General features: G+C 42.1%; 1 protein-coding gene across 2 annotated transcripts in view; it reads left to right on the forward strand.

Annotated features, from left to right (window-relative positions):
- The window catches only part of arfgef1 (ADP-ribosylation factor guanine nucleotide-exchange factor 1 (brefeldin A-inhibited)), a 52,160-nt gene that overhangs the window by 7,805 nt on the left and 28,261 nt on the right, over positions 1-16,094 (forward strand). Inside the window, exons 3-7 of one of the 2 annotated variants that reach the window (XM_005722591.1) lie at positions 9,183-9,213; positions 12,988-13,144; positions 13,353-13,499; positions 15,000-15,179; positions 15,603-15,656. In XM_005722591.1, coding sequence (XP_005722648.1) covers positions 9,183-9,213; positions 12,988-13,144; positions 13,353-13,499; positions 15,000-15,179; positions 15,603-15,656 — 569 coding nt within the window. The remainder of the gene's footprint in view (positions 1-9,182; positions 9,214-12,987; positions 13,145-13,352; positions 13,500-14,999; positions 15,180-15,602; positions 15,657-16,094) is intronic. The other variant, XM_005722592.2, reaches the window with a different exon arrangement.

Below are 16,094 nucleotides of genomic sequence, written 5' to 3' on the forward strand. Positions count from 1 at the left end.
TGAAATGGAAATAGTGCTGCAGAAGGCGGATGCCCTTTGTCGCTCTCCAGCTCCTTTCTCAGGTGATGGAAACTGAGTCAGAAATTAACCTCTAACCTCTTGCATATGTATATGCATGTGCATGGGCAGCGATTGCTGCGGTCCCATTGTGAAGAAGTGTTGTGTTATCATAGTGGATATATATATATATTTTTTTACTCATCCAAGGTCCAGGAATTGATCAGGCTGCAGTGAAATCCTTCACATTGTCTCTCTTTCTTATGTCTTATTTCTTCTGTGTTATAGATGATCAAAAACATGTCTGATTACAGTCTAGAAATGATTACTGTCCGCCTGCACTGTGGTGGCAGCTTCACAAAAACAGCAACACAATGCTTCTATTGCACATACAAAAACCCAACCCCATAATCATAGAGCTAATAAAAAGGCAGGTTTATTAAGCTTATTTTCTTTGGAAAATAGCCTCGTCCTTGCCTCTGCTTCCTCTCGCTTTCTCCCTTTTCTCTCCTCCCTCTGTGTCTGAACCCAGTGTCCCCTCCCAGCGAGCTGTTTTCTAGCTGCTTGTCTTGTGACGTGTTGCGGAGCATCTCCAGAGAGCTGCCTGTTTATCTCTCTCCCTCCCACCAGTGTAGCAGCCGTGTGCATGCGCTGCTGTGTCTTAATTGATGAAATGTTAGAGGTCTCGTGAGATTTTTTTTTCTTTTTCTTTCTTCTTCTGGTGTGGGCGCATGCGCGTTTTTGATTGCATTTGATTGTTATTCCGCGCATGAACTTTACGCTGGCTAAAAATGTCTACTTATTGAATTAGTGTTGATCCAGCAGCTTTAGTCAGCTAAGATATATTTGTCCAGGTGAACGCATCCTCTCAGGGCTGCCATTGAGTGCATCTACCTGCTGTGCACACTGTTGTTGGCGTCAGTGATAATGAGCGAATCCTGCAACAAGACAACCGTACTGCAACATTTCGGAGAAGAATTGCACCCTGGATGGGTTACAGTTTTATTTCTGTTTATTTTTGCTCCAAGCCTTCTCTCACAGATGTCCATGTAGAATTTACTGGTAGTAGCAAAACGCAAATGTCAAACATATCCTAACAAAATTTTTCATTTGGTCTCACTGAGACAGAAAAATAGAGAAACACCTATTGATTTGCATAGCAGTAAAGCTAAACTGGCAAACAGAAATCGACCATTTGCGAGTTTACTGAGTCGCCAAAAGTTATTGAAATTCCAAGCAGATGTCTTTTTGTGTGCACTTTGTTTGCACCACCTGCTGCACCCTTTTTCCTTCTGACACTAGGTTGGTACTTGACCTTCTCGAGATGGGCAGCTTCATTGCCTTACAGCCTTTTAGCCCTGTTTAGATTTAATGTAGAGAAATAAGCGAAAACTTGTCCGATTCTCGTCACCATGTCTACTTGCAGCAAAAGTAACCAACGACATGCATAAACACACATGAGGAGGCCTTAGGATGTGTGACTCCAGGGTTTACGGTCCTGGCGACTTATTCCTGTGGCAGACGCTACTCGCAGATTGCTGCTGAGGCTGAGGAATGCTTCGTCATGGCACTCGGGCAGGGTGGCGCACGGGAAAGGGGGAGACTCAACTTAGTCTGCAAGTAGCTCCCGGCAGCAGTGGGAGACGAGAGGGAGCAGGTTGTTTTGAAGCAGGAGTTTGATGTGTTGTACGTATGATGAAAGCAGGCTGTTGTTCTGCTCGTGCTAGCAGACTTGGCGTTTTCTACAATTCATCACCACGTGTAGCCGGGGCGTCTCGTAAATGTAGTACACTCTTAGCCTCGGTACAGACTTCCATGAATATTCAAGCACATCTTTTATCAACGCTGTTTACAATCTCAGAACACAAACACTCCTTTTTGAGGAACGGGCTGTGAACTGTAGTGGTCAACAGCATATTTCTCATTCAGTCATTGCTACATTTTCTTCTCTCCTGGTTTTAAACTGGCAACCCTCCCACAATCCCACTGCTAACCTTTTGCTCAGGGCTTCCAAATACTTCCCGTGCTGATTCATCAGCCTTATCTACTATGGCTGCCTATTGGAATGCTAAGTGGCTAACTACACTGTTGTGTACATATCTAAGCCATGATCAGCTTTTGCTGTAGCTCAGTGTAAGTGTGATTGAAGGGGATCACTGATAAGCCCCTGTGAAACACATATTATATAAAGCACTACAGGAACCTGTCTCGGTTCACTGTCAGGTTCAGCGATTGAGTGTGATGTTGGTGTCTCTCTCTTCACATCAGGCTGTGCTGATCCTAGCATCTCAGTCAGGCACTGTCTCTTACACATATGAGGTTTTTGTGCTTTCATCTGTCAGATTATTGGCTGTTAGTTGCTCATACTCTTATATCTGTGTTGTGTATGGCTCACACCCTAATATCAAATCACCGTGCCTTACGTGCTCTTTTCAGATAAGCGCATTGTTTTAGTAGTGCTGTCATGCTGTCAGGGGTGGGATTTGGTTGTTTTGTGTGAGCTGGCTTCAGGCTGAGGCACTGAAGCTCGGGTCTCTTCACGATGTCATCATCTCATGAATTTTTCACAGGCGGCCTTCATGTGTAGGTGTCACATAGCAGACTTTAGTTCACAGGCAGGGACGCGAGCGAAAAGAAGCCGTGATCCGCTCCGAAACGTAAATAAAAACGGTTAAAGCGGTTATGAGTGAGATATAAATCACATTGTGATATTTGGTGGCGCTGACTCAGCAGCTTGCATAGGTGTTGTGATACATAAGCTAGTTGGGGTTGCAGAAGTGAATGTTTTCTGAATATGAGGAAGTTTTTGTTTAGGTTTTTTACTTACCCATCAGGAGGCTGTTAATATAGCAGGTGCTACAGTATGATTTTATTGTGGGGAGGTACTTGACTAGAATGTGTGTCTATGTGCTTGAAAGTATTAATAAATGCCCATTTTGTAGTCTTGCCAGCACTCAGAGGCTGCACTCTACCCACTCTTGCCTTTATACAGGTGTGGAGACTGCATTCACTCCAGAGCAGAGTGGAGCAATGATTAGCCAGCTTTTTACTGACCCTCTCTGCAGCTTAGAGACGGTTTTATTGGGAAGGGGGCACTTCAGTAAATGACAGCCTCAGGGTATGTGGGCTCGCCCTAAAGCATCTAGGCTAAACTTTTTATAGGACTGGCAGGGTTAGCTGGAGTGTGTGAACACAGGTGCTCAATCTAACAACTAGCATCTCATTTTAGGAAGTAGTCCTGTGTGATTATACACCAGAGAAAGACATAGTTCTATACGTAGTTGACCCACTTGTCCTTGGATGATGAAAGAAACGTGTACTGCAGGCCTAAAAAGACTCTCTCCAAGGGGGTCAGATTGGATGTGCAGACATTATTGCTCATTTAAGTCGTAGTGTTAGGATCTGGGTCAAAGTCAGGGTAAGAGTGAAGAGACAGAAAGTTGGGGGAGCTTTCAAAGACTTTTTGTTGCTTTGTGATGTGGGCGATGGCTGATGAGCAGGATGGCTCCCTGTAATGTATCTTGTGAGTGTATGTAAGCTATAAGAAACCTATAACAGATGCATTAAGACACCTGTTATGGATGAATCGGAGCAGTTTCCTGTCCGCCAGTCATTTAGCTGTAATCCTGGCACAGCAAAATCAACCCTGTAAGTAAGAAAGAAGTTGAAACAATTGATTTTCATTGATAATGTTTCTACTAGTTCTATTTTGTGACTTTAGACAAATGAGCCAACTTTATTGGGATTTTTGTTCATTTTGAGAAATCTCTGCCTATGGGGCAGTCTGATTTTTTTTTTTTAAGTTTTAGTTACAAAGTTTCCAAGTTTTACCAGCTGGCCCACAAAAGCCCCTTCAGTGGACCCCTGCTCTTTTCCAAGTGTGCTCATCGGACTGAAAAGCAGTGAGCCAATTGGCTTCATCTGCATCACTGTCACCCCATGTGACAGCTGTGTGGAGGAGGACTTACTCTCTTCTGCTGTTGTTTCCTCTTTTATACCACAAACAAGTGTGCAGAAAGCTTTACACTTTACACTGGCTGCCTGTCCGTCAGAGGATAGACTTTAAAGTTCTGATGCTGGTCTATAAAGCTCTGAATGGTTTAGGACCAAAATACATCAATGACCTCCTGACCCAGTATGAACCTTCCAGATCCCTCAGGTCATCTGGATCCGGTCTTTTATCAGTTCCCAGAGTCAGAACCAGACACGGAGAAGCTGCATTCAGCTTTTATGCTCCTTATATCTGGAACAAACTCCCAGAAAGCCTCAGATCAGCTGAAACACTCAGTTTATTTAAATCCAGGTTGAAGACTCACCTGTTCTCAGCTGCATTTGAATAAAGCACCAAATCCACACTTTTAAGCTTAAATTTCAAAACGTACATTTAACTACTGATTTTATCTATTGTTCTGATTTTATCTGTTTTGATTTTATATACTGTTTGTTTGTTTGTTTGTTAATTAGTTAGTTAGTTTATTTGCTTGTTTTAATCAATTTTAAATCATGCTTTTTATTTGTTCTTGTTTCTAATGTCTCTGTAAAGCACTTTGAATCACCTTGTTGTTGAATTGTACTATACAAATAAACTTGCCTTGCCTTGCCTTTAGTTATGCAGCACTAACACTAAATACCTTGGTACACCTTGGTTTCTTTGTTGCTGACCTTGAAGATATCGTAAATCAAGAATGAGGCTTGGTAAATAAATCACAAAGGGTTGACTTCTATCAGCTTGTGATAGCAAACTAAAGTTTGGATATATCTTATGTGGGAAGGCTCCTTTAGATAGTTTGGTTTATTGGACAATTACAGCCCAGTTTGATCTCTAGTGGGATAGACCATTCAAACCATTAAATAACCAGTAATCTTTTTCTTTTCTTTTTTCTTTATTTTGCTACAAAAACAAAACCCAAAACATCCTAAATATGTTTACACTGATTAAAAAATTTCCTCTGCTAAGTAAGAATATAAAGCTGTTAAGGCATACTGTTCAAACAGCTCTTTATCTTCTGTCATCATAGAAACACTAGTGTTCTTCTGTGGGGTGGGGCTGGTTTCCTTGTCGGTAAGAAGGCTGTAAAACTGGCAGGGAAACTGAAAGATCAGATAAGCACTCTCATAATAACTTTAATTTTAAATGAAGTGGAAAGTTTAAAATGATGCCCTCCTACCCTGCAGTTTTCACACTTTGCAAAGCCATCCATTGGGTCTAGATTGGACCCTTTGGCTGTTTTCTGGCCTGTGCTTTTCTTCATTTCTTCCACTACATTGAACTTTTTACTCGTGTCTTCTGGCCAAAAGTGTGCCTGTGAGTTTTCTGATTGAGACCACAGATCACACTTTGATAGCTCATTTGTGCTTCCTTGTCTTGTTTGTGACAAGTGCAGGCTTTTATATAGCAACGTAATTCAGCTCGGTATCCAAGGAAGGAAACCATTACATCATGACTCAGTTAGTAAAAGTGGAGACAAATTAATAAGTGTCTAGGGTTCTGTGTGTGTTAATGCTACTCTCATCTTTGCCCACTTCCTGCTTTGCCTCACAACTCTGCATATGTTTTGCTTTGAAACCCACAACTGGCAAAGCAGCCATAACTTTAACATCCATCTCATGTCTGTCCAATCCTAGGAGTGTCCAGCACTGTTCCTCCTTATCATTATTACCACCAGCCACTGTTGCTATGGTTTCAGTGTTCAAATCCCGAGGTGACAGTTTCTCATCGATGCACGGAGCTAATTACTTGATGCTTACTTACACAGTCAACGTGACAGTCCCCACCCCTCCTGTCAAAATGACTGGTTTTGTACCGGCCGCCCGTCTGCTTGTTTGACTTCTCTGTGCATTTGCATAAATCTGATAGCAATCCAAGTAATTGCTTGACGTGAAGCTAATGTTGATAGTGGAATAGCCAGGGGTCAGCACGATTATAGTTTCACACATCCCATAATAGAGGCCTCTAGAGACTTATTGGAATTTTAGTATCATGCAATACCGACAGTAAGCAGAGCAGGAGAGATGCAATTTTACACCACGTTTTCTTTCATGGTAACATGCAGTGCCTGCAGTGATGTAGCACTGATGTTTGACTGGGTCTTTTTCTATCACGTTTGCTTTTTTCCTGTTAAACTGAAGGGATAGAAATCTGAAAGATCGGACGTTAATGATTATTCACTTTGGAGACTATTTCTTAAGAGCTAATTGGTCAAGGTTTGGTCAAAATTGAAATGGTGTTCACTAAACGAGGTATCAATGCGACACACTAACTTAACTCTAACTCTAAAACTGACCCATTCAGAGTTGATATTACAGCTTCAGGGTGCCGGCGTCTCAAATGCTCGTGCACTGCAGTAGTGCTGTCGTGGAAGGAAAGCTCTGCGTTGCACAAACTTTATTGTTTTCTGTGAAATGCTTTCCATTTTCTTCCCTCCTCCTGTTTTGCCATTTGCGAACTAAGTTCTTCTTCGTTCTTGTAAAGTCTTGGCAGGCGATATAGGCGATACTGCCACCATAGCTTCCTGTAGTGTACTGCAGTTACAAAAGCACATATGACGCGTTGAGAATTTTATTTATGGGCGTCATCGATTATGCCGACTAATCGTTTCAGCCCTAAACAATTGGTCGGCAATCGACACCTAATTCGGCACACCTTGCTAGTACCATGTTGGCCTTGAGAACTGCCTTGATCCTTATATGGCACAGATTCAACATGGGTGCTGGAAGAATTCCTCAGAGATTTTGGTCCATATCAACATGACAGCATCACACAGTTGTTGCAAATTTATCAGCTGCACATCTATGATGTGAATCTGCTGTTCCAGCCCTTCCCAGAGGTCCTCTATTGGATTGAGATTTGGTGGCTATGGAGTGCATTGGAGTACAATGAACTCATTGCTCATGCTCAAGAAACCAGTTTGAGAATATCTGAGACTTTTGCATCTAAAACAAAGCAGCAGGAACCCTGTTTTTTGACACTGTGCGTTGGGCTACATACAGCTCCTGCACAAACACACACAGGGTGACAACAAACCAGGTGAAGATGGCTAAGTATGGAAGAATAGCTCAATCAGCCACAATGTTAAAACCCCCTTCTCACTATAGTGCGGGTCCTCCTTGGGTATACTGGAGTGGATCCTTTGGGACTGCATGGAGGCCATGGATTTGAACTCTTGGGTTTCTTTGTTGTGTCTCTTGACTCGTTCCTGTGCAGTTTTATATGTGGCAGAGAAATGTTGTTCAGAGATGTGCTGATCTACAGTCTTCTATCTGTTGTTAAGCAACATCATGATAATCACTGTAATATGATTCGTTATCTCTGAAGGCACACATGATTTCCCACTCCTATGTAACCTCGAAATTATGTAACCAATTCAGATAACATACACTAATACTTAATCTCTGTCTCGCAATTTCAGGTCAAATATCATTTGTTTACCGATTACATGTTTCATATTCAGAGCATATACTAGAAATATATGTTGAAAAATGGATGCTAGGCATAAGGTGAGATAGATCCTCTGATGTCCTGTTGCTAATAAGTGAAAATATCTGCCTTAGTATCAGCTCAGCTTCTACAATCATGCTTTTTAACTGAATCAAGAGAATGGGGGGAAACTGTCACAGCCTTGTTATTCATTAATTATTAAATAGATGATTTAGACATAGCGGTCACGATCCTGTTCTGTCTGCTGTAGAATAAAGACGTTAAAAGATGATCATTGCTTTGATCTTATGTCAGATTTGTATCCATGTGAACAAAAGTCCTGTGGGCCGGTTGTGACTGCATGTAAACGGATGTATAAATTAGCATCAGACAGTTCGGAAAATCGTCCTCTCCTGAGTTGCGCAGTCAAACATGGTTGAAACCAGCTTTAATTTACTTCCACAGAGTGTTAAGAGCTAAATATTCTCACCAAGTGGATTTCTTTGAAAGGACCCGTTAGCCTTCCAGCAGTGAAATAATTGAGCTGTCATTTCATTACTGGGGTTTTTCCCAATCATCGCTAGGCTCGTGCAATTCTGTGAGGACGATTGACACTGTGTTTTTTAAAAGCTTCCTCATTGAAGGCTCCCTTTAATGTCTAGTACCAATTGGCCTCTCTTCCGCTCTCTCTAGCTCTATTTCTGTCTCAGCTTCTCCATCTCTCTCTCTCATCCCTCCCTCTGTGTGTCTGCCTCTCTTATTTTCCTGCTCTTCTGTGTCAGTGCTCAGCAAGTTCATACAACTGCTTTCAAGCCTGGAGATCTGTGAAATAAACACAAATGTTGGCCTGGCTCACGGACACGGCGCACACTGAATAATGATTACATTTTGGGGACTGAGTGCTGCAGCTGAGGCAATACACAAACCAGTCTCCTCTCTAGTTGCCGTTAGGGACGCAAACAAGACCATCACCATGACGAAACAAGCGCATTCAGGCGGAACCCCACCCCAACAAGCTGTTCAGTGACCGCATCAACTTAAAGCATCAACTTAGATATTTTGAATGCAGATGTGTTTGAAAATTTACTATGTTGATGCACTAAGATTGCAAATATGTTGGATGTGTGCAGCTGAATTGTAGCTTGGAGGCAGGGGGGGGTCCTCACGCTGTCATTTATGAATATTTGCTAAACCATAAACATCTATTGTCCAGAATTAATTAATTTTCCTTTGGCTCCAGCTAAAACCTTATTGAAGGGTGCCAACAGTTCCTCTGGGAAGGAAATTGGTGGCTGCACATAGATGTCAGTTTCCAGACCTGTTGTTCTAATTTCCAGTTCCATATTTTTATTCTTGGACTCTACAAGAGTAATTTACCATGATACACAATTGAAAAAAAATCCTTTTGTGTCTTTTACCGGGCCTCTCTTCATCCTGAAACAGGCCTTTTAGCTTTTTCCCTTGAAGGACATTCTCTTTAAGCCAGCTTTCCTCTGATTGGCTACCACTTGTAAACAGAAGGTTTCAACAGTGTTAGCCTATTTTTGTTCATAGCCCATGTAGGACTATATAAAATAATTAAAAACAGTGAAAACTGAGCACTTTTCAGTTTGGAGGGATTATTTCTGCATAAATTGACCTGATCATTTGAAACTTTTGGCCATGCATAATATGAGCTTTCAGATATTAAAAAATATGTAAAATACTGCCCACAGATTCCTATATTTGACTTATTTAACATGTTGTCACTTTTTTTTCTGTCTTTCAGAGGAAATCAAAGAAGAATCAGAAAAATTAAGGTAAGCAGTTGATGAATGGAGTCACACAATAAGGCAGCAAAGGTCATTTCACGGGTTTTGTCACTCCCTGCGTGTTCAGGCACTGTAAAATTCATGACTCACTTGCAAGTCTTTCTGCTGCTTTTGCCTGTGTTCAGACGCGTAAAGGGGATTAAAACTGTGTATGTGTGTGTGCGTGTGTGGGTGTTCATGTGCATGTCTCTGGTGTTTTTGTTTGTGGCTCTCTGCCTGGCTTGTTCCCAACAGTGTCTTGCCTTCTCATTAATGGATTTCTTCATGAAGCTCTGCCTAATGCGTGCGTGCGTGCGTGCGTGCGTGCGTGCGTGCGTGTGTGTGTGTGTGTGTGTGTGTGTGTGTGTGGGGTGCTCATGAATGGGCTTCGAAGTAACATGGGCTTTGGAATGAAATGTAGCACGAATGCCACCTCGCCTCTTTCCCATCCTTTCTTCCTCACGCCAGCTCATTTTTATTTCCCACTTACATTTCTGTCCCTCATCATTTTCCCCTTCGCACACAATCCTTCCCTATTATTTCACTCACTTCTCTCCAAATTAGATTTACCAGTGACTCAAAATTCATCTGAATTTTAAGGTTAGGGATTCTGTGCAGCCAGCACCAGGCTCACAGAAGTATTGCTGCTTGTGTTTTCACCTCAGGTGCTTTACAACTCTTTTCGGATAGATGCAATACTCTAGCTTTGCTACTTATGAATACAAACACCCTGGTTGAGCCTGCAGCCCAGTTTAAATAGGTTTTCTCTGTGCATTCATTCTGTAATGTAATTGCAATAGTAGGCATGGGCAGTGTCTAACTAAGTACATTTCAAATCACTGTTTAAAATCAAATCTTGTTACGATAGCTAAATATATGCTAAGGAAACAGGTACTAAGCATTACTGGCTAATCTAATCACTGTGATATTTAAACAAAGCAGCCACATAAAGCTCTTGTTGTATGAAAACCATTAATGGTGTTTTAGGAAATTATTCCAGAATCATTTCATAATCTTAAAAAAAATGCTCTTATCAGTTAACTACCACACCACATAAAGGCCTGAAAGATCAAACATTTAAGCTCTACAAAGCGACCTGCACTCGGTACAGTTTACATGAGTTTACATGAATTAGGTTTTCTCAGTTTTCTGGGACCACTAAACATTGAAACTTTCCAATATTCTCAGGAATTGTTCTGTATCTTGGTTTCAAGTAAGTGTCTTTAAAATTGCATTCTTGCCAAAAGTTCGATAACGCACTAATCTGCAAGACTAGATCCAGCTTTTGGTCTTCCAATAAACCCGTCTGCTATACTTTGATAACATACACTGTAATTACAGTTAACACATCCAAGCTGCTCAGCCATGGTAACCCATGCTATGAAGCTCCCAGTACAAAGCTTTTGTGCTGATGTTAATGTCAGAGGAGGACTGGAGCTCTGTCGGTATAGAGTCAGCAGGGGTTGGCAACTTTTACGCATTATGTGTCTCAGCACGCAGCAACCCAGCTTTGTAACTTTGAGCTGCTGTGTTCCTAATGCCTTTCAGTTTGTAATAATACCACTTGCAGTTGAATTAGTCGGAAAGAAATTGCGCAAATTGCCTTGTTGCAACAGTAGCATCCTGTTACAGTGCTACGCTCTTTAGAGCGACCCATTCTTTTACAAGTGCTTGTAAAGGCAGACTGCATGGCGAATTGCTTGGTTGTTTGTTTGTTTTTTTTGGTTGTTTTTTTTATAAACCTGTGGCAACAAGGTGTGTCCTAATACTTTTGTCCATATGGCGTAGCATCTAGAAACAACAGCCAGCATTCTGACGCTTTAAGACTTCCTGTTTTGTGCACAGGTCTTTCTTTAAGAATGTCAATAAATTTTTAAAAAAAGCTCAAAGTTAAATTGTCATCAGGAAATGGACACTGGTTTGGAGTCGGTGTGAAAAGCAATATGGGGATTGCATTTGCCAAAACACAGACTGTTTACCTGCATACAGGCCAAAGCCTGCTGTATGATCGGCCAACACAGCGTGTAATGCAAACAGACTGAAAGCTTCCAGCACCCGATTTTCTCTCCCTCATCTGAGAAATGTGCTTATTTAAATGCTGATGTATCTTTGTAGAGATTAGCTCAGGATAAAGATGGAGGAAACGCTCTGGTTCTGTCCAAAGGTGACAGATTTGACCAACCGGCAGCCCTGAAGTCCTGAAGTAGTACACAATAAGATAAATTCTATGCATTCTTTTCGTTTTCTTTGCAAGGAAATTAGATAAGCTTTGAAAGCTGTGAAACTAAAAGCAAAGTGCAGCTGCTAATGAAAGCACATGTGACGTGATTGAGAGCTTGTAAGGAAACATGGCTCCAGTAAGGATTTTTGAGCGCTTGTTTCCAAGATAAAGATGAACCTTTGACTTCAGCATTTAATTGAATGCAGTATTCAGTTCCATGTAATAACATAGCTGCAGGATGTGCTGGCTGTGCTGTCTGACTAAAACTCAGTTTTATAGTGTTTATGTTTTATAAGCAGCCTGAGCCTGACATTGGGCTTACAATAAAGGGCTGAGCAGGCCAGGTGACATTAAGCAGGGAGTTCAGGGATAAACCAGTGGAGACGAGCTCCCTGCAGATCCACAACATAATAGCTGAGAGAGAAATTGAGACTGGGTCAGACCAGTAATAAGCTGACAGAGTGGATGCTCTTGCTGAATCATAGCAAAGATCTTTTTAATCATTTTAATGTTGTTGTCCACAATGTTTTTGAAGAAGACTGTAAGCCTGGTAAACGGGTTCATGTTTTCCATTTTTATGCTCGATATTTGTAGCTCCTTCCCTGTCCAATCATCTTTAATTTGTGGTAATTAATACCCATTTCCTCGGCTGCTTTCAGACAACTTATATTATATTCCTTTCCAGCCCTCTAAGCGTTCTCCCTTCTTCTGCTCTTCTCTGAGCACCCTCATTTTCCTGGTGAATTCATGCTGCTTGATGCCTCTTTCGTTTTTAACTGGCTCTGAATCCTTTTTCCCCTCTTCTCTTCTTGTACAAGCGATCCGTCCTCGCTTCTTTCTCTGTCTCTGATTGTGCCCTTCTATGCTCGGCGTGGTCGTCCCTCTAAAAAAGAGCTGAACTCGTCCTTTTTCCGTTGCCAAGACATAAACAATGCAGCCCCCTCCACCGCTAGCCGTCTCCCTCCCTTTCTCTGTTCTTCTCCTCTTCCAGCTTGTACAGTTTGGGTGTGGTGGTAGCGCTTAGGGATGCTGTAAAGACATGGCTGCTGAAAGCGATGGTCTATATTTTAAGGCAGTCTCCGGTCTTTTAAAAATTCCGAAAAAATAGCTGTGCAGTTACCAGTCGTGCAGGAGGAGATGCTTTATCAGCATGGACCCATGGCAAAGCTTGAATTACAAAACCTCTGGGATTACTACCCCGGGCACTATCTTTAATAAATTCAGTGTAATAAAATCTGTTCTTACTATTCATTTCCCCCCTCAGGAACAGGATAAAGCACAGGGCCTTCTTTGGTTTAGCTTGTTTGATGTCCTGCTTCAGCTGTGGAGCAAGCAGAGGTTGATCTTTATAGTGAAGCACGCCATCCCCGGCGCTTTTTCGTGTTTGTTTCAGGCTTGGATGTCAACAAAAGTGTTAGTGTGTCATCCTGATTTTTATGCCCCGTTTCTTTTCTTGTGACTCCAGATGACAGACGGGACCGCGGAGCCACAGTGTTTATCTCACAGTCTCTGTCCCTTTCTTCCTCTTTTTTAAAATGTATTTATTTTCCTTCCCTCCCCAGTCCACCCGGTGGAGATGGCAAATCAGGTTCCAGCACTTTACCGCCAATCAAATCAAAGACCAACTTCATTGAAGCCGACAAGTACTTCTTGCCGTTTGAGCTGGCATGTCAATCCAAATGTCCCCGCATCGTCATCACCTCGCTCGACTGTTTACAGGTCAGTGGCGGGACAAGTCACACCGCAGGCACCCGAGTGCTTGCACGAGTGTTACTTTATGGCAGCGAACTGTGTGCTGGGCTCTGCCTTTACTGTATCTTTGGATGTCTTTGAAGAAAAATAAGTTCTTTTAATTCCATGCTACCAGGTCGTTTAGTTGTGTTTTTGCATATGTGTGTTTACGTCTGCATGTTCGTGTGACTTTTAGAAGCTGATAGCGTATGGCCACCTGACGGGCAGCGCCCCGGACAGCACGGCTCCGGGCAAGAAGCTCATCGACAGGATCATCGAGACCATCTGCGCTTGTTTTCAAGGACCTCAGACGGACGAGGGCGTGCAGCTACAGATTATTAAGGTGTGCTGCCGTCCCCGTCTTCTGACATATCGCAGCTTGTCGCAGACACGCTCAATACACACTTTAGAGAATTTAATTAGCCGACAGTCATTCCTTAAAAGATCACATCTGTGTCTTTATGTGGCTTTGATCTGCAGCAATCTTTAATAACACTTGCTGTTTGTGGCTGCAGCAGATAATCCTGCTGGACTGTTGAATAATACAATATTATTTTACCTTATTAATATGTATGTCATTTGAAAAACAATCTGTAATTATATTGTAAATACGATTACTTTTTCATTTCATCTCGGAGACTTACCTGACAAAGTCAGTGATAGTGGCAACTATTTAAGTTTTAATATTAGTTGTGAATCTGTTTTATATTTATTGTTAATAACTTGCCGTCCCTGCTTTGTGGTGTATTGTGTTGTTCTCCTGATAGACTATATAAAAATGGACAAAGCCACAGTGACTTTGGTTTTAAAGACTTCTACTTAGCTTCATGCATGGCTGCTCCCCTTTTTTTACACCTGTGAGTGACCCTATTTAGGTCTGTGGGTGGGGATTCCTCCCTCGTAGCTGTGAGGTTATGAGTTTATTTGAAGTTTGTGCATCAGAAAAAGTTCAATAAACTACATTTTCTGACATACTTTTGTAGGGCTGTTCAATATAACGATATATATGGGATGACGATATACAAACGTCTATCGTTTCCTATTACAGTATCGTTTGTTTCGTGGTGTTGCAAAATAAACTGTTTACAGCAATATTTTTTTCATCGTTTTGACGGTCACTGTTGTGACCTGTAGCTATATTAATTTCTTAAAGTTCTCTCGTTGTCTTATATTTAATATAACCACACTACAGACGGACAAACGCCTGTTTTTGCATGTTGTCATTAGCAACAACGATGGTAAAACCATCGCGTGGCTCCGCTGTCCGCTTGTTTGTTTTCCACGTAAACCTTTCACAATAAAGCTCAAGATCCTGTTGAGACTTTTCAAAACAAACAGAATCATGTGATTGAGTATGCAGAGTTTTGACGGATGAGAAGCAAAAAAGAGCCGTCAGGTGCTAAAAAATAAACCTTAGACTCAAACGTTAGAACAGGCTTTTCCCCGCAGCACGCCGTGAAATAAATACTCACAAAGAAAACGGCGGCCGTTACAACCTTTGCCTAAAAATGTGTAGTTTCATGCATCGGTTAAAACATTCGACTACAGCTGGAAACACTTTACGCAAGTCGAGCTGCCCGAGATTCACAGAATTTACAGAAGATTTTGTGATTTATATCGTTGTCAGGACGATAAATGTCTTATATCGGGATATGAGATTTTGGTCATATCGCACAGCCCTATACTTTTGAGAGATTTTGCATTTAAGATTTCAAATGCTGAAACGTCCAGCTGTTCTTGACTGCATCAGTGTTTGGCTTTTGGTTTTTTGCGCAACTGCGATTCTCGGCTTTTTCTCGTCCTGCGTCAGCAGTTAATGGTAGTTTTTGGTCTTTCCTTTCAGGCTCTCTTGACAGCGGTGACGTCTCAGCATATAGAAATCCACGAGGGTACTGTTCTGCAGGCCGTCCGCACCTGTTACAACATCTACCTGGCCAGCAAGAACCTCATCAATCAGACCACAGCCAAGGCCACGCTCACACAGATGCTCAACGTTATCTTCGCACGCATGGAGAACCAAGCAGTATGTTCGAAGCCTCTGTAAACACTGAATCGCACAGAATTCTGTTTATGTAGAGACACCATGGACAGCTCATCTTTGGAGCGGCTGTCTGAATCACTGATGCTGTCACTAATGCATAAAAGCCAGTGAAGCTAATATGAGTATTAAATAAATTATAGCGCTAGCCTAAACAAATCTATGCTGCAGTCAAATCTGGAGTCAGAGTGGATTGGAAATAATGTCTTTGCTTTCTGTGACTGGCTTACTCGAGCCACCAGATTTAATTAAAATCTGTTGTTTGCTTTGTGTCCAGAGGGACATTTTAGTTATTGCCTTCAGAAAAAAAGGCAAAAAAAGCTTGCTCTAATGTCATCTTTTTCTTTTTGAATGACACTTTTTCCCCCCTTCCTCACCTGCCTCCCTCCTTTCCTTTTGGACACATAGCTTACAAATCACAGGCTATCTTGGTCTCTGGCCTCCAGAAAGCGTGACCGCCAGGTAAAGCGTGCAGGACTGCCGTGACATGCCTGATCCGACCTCTTCTAAACTCTTCTCTGTGCATCTGTGTTTGCGCATTAGAGCTTTTTTTTTTTTCTTTTTTTTTTTTTTTCCTTCCCTCACTCATCCATCCATGCACTCATCCGTTCTCTCCTCCTTTTTGCTCCTGCACCGCACAGGAGCAGGTATGCTGTGCACTTCTTCCACCGTATGCTTGCTGTGGCTTCTGTTGACTTGCCCACAAATCATCTCGCTTTCCTCCCGCACCAGTTAACATTTTAGTTTACAGTCACACCTGGGCGCGGTAAACGCTGTACAAGCAGGTCAGCTGCGCCCGTCTCATTCCTGACGAGTTTTCTTATGCTTTGCTTCTTGAGAGGGCTTTCAGAACAATGAGCCATTGATACCGAGTCAGACGGAGAAATGCGAGGCAGGAGT

This window comes from Pundamilia nyererei, unplaced genomic scaffold, assembly GCF_000239375.1.
Source record: "Pundamilia nyererei isolate P.nyererei 1_Seehausen unplaced genomic scaffold, PunNye1.0 scaffold00007, whole genome shotgun sequence".
Lineage (NCBI taxonomy): Eukaryota > Metazoa > Chordata > Actinopteri > Cichliformes > Cichlidae > Pundamilia > Pundamilia nyererei.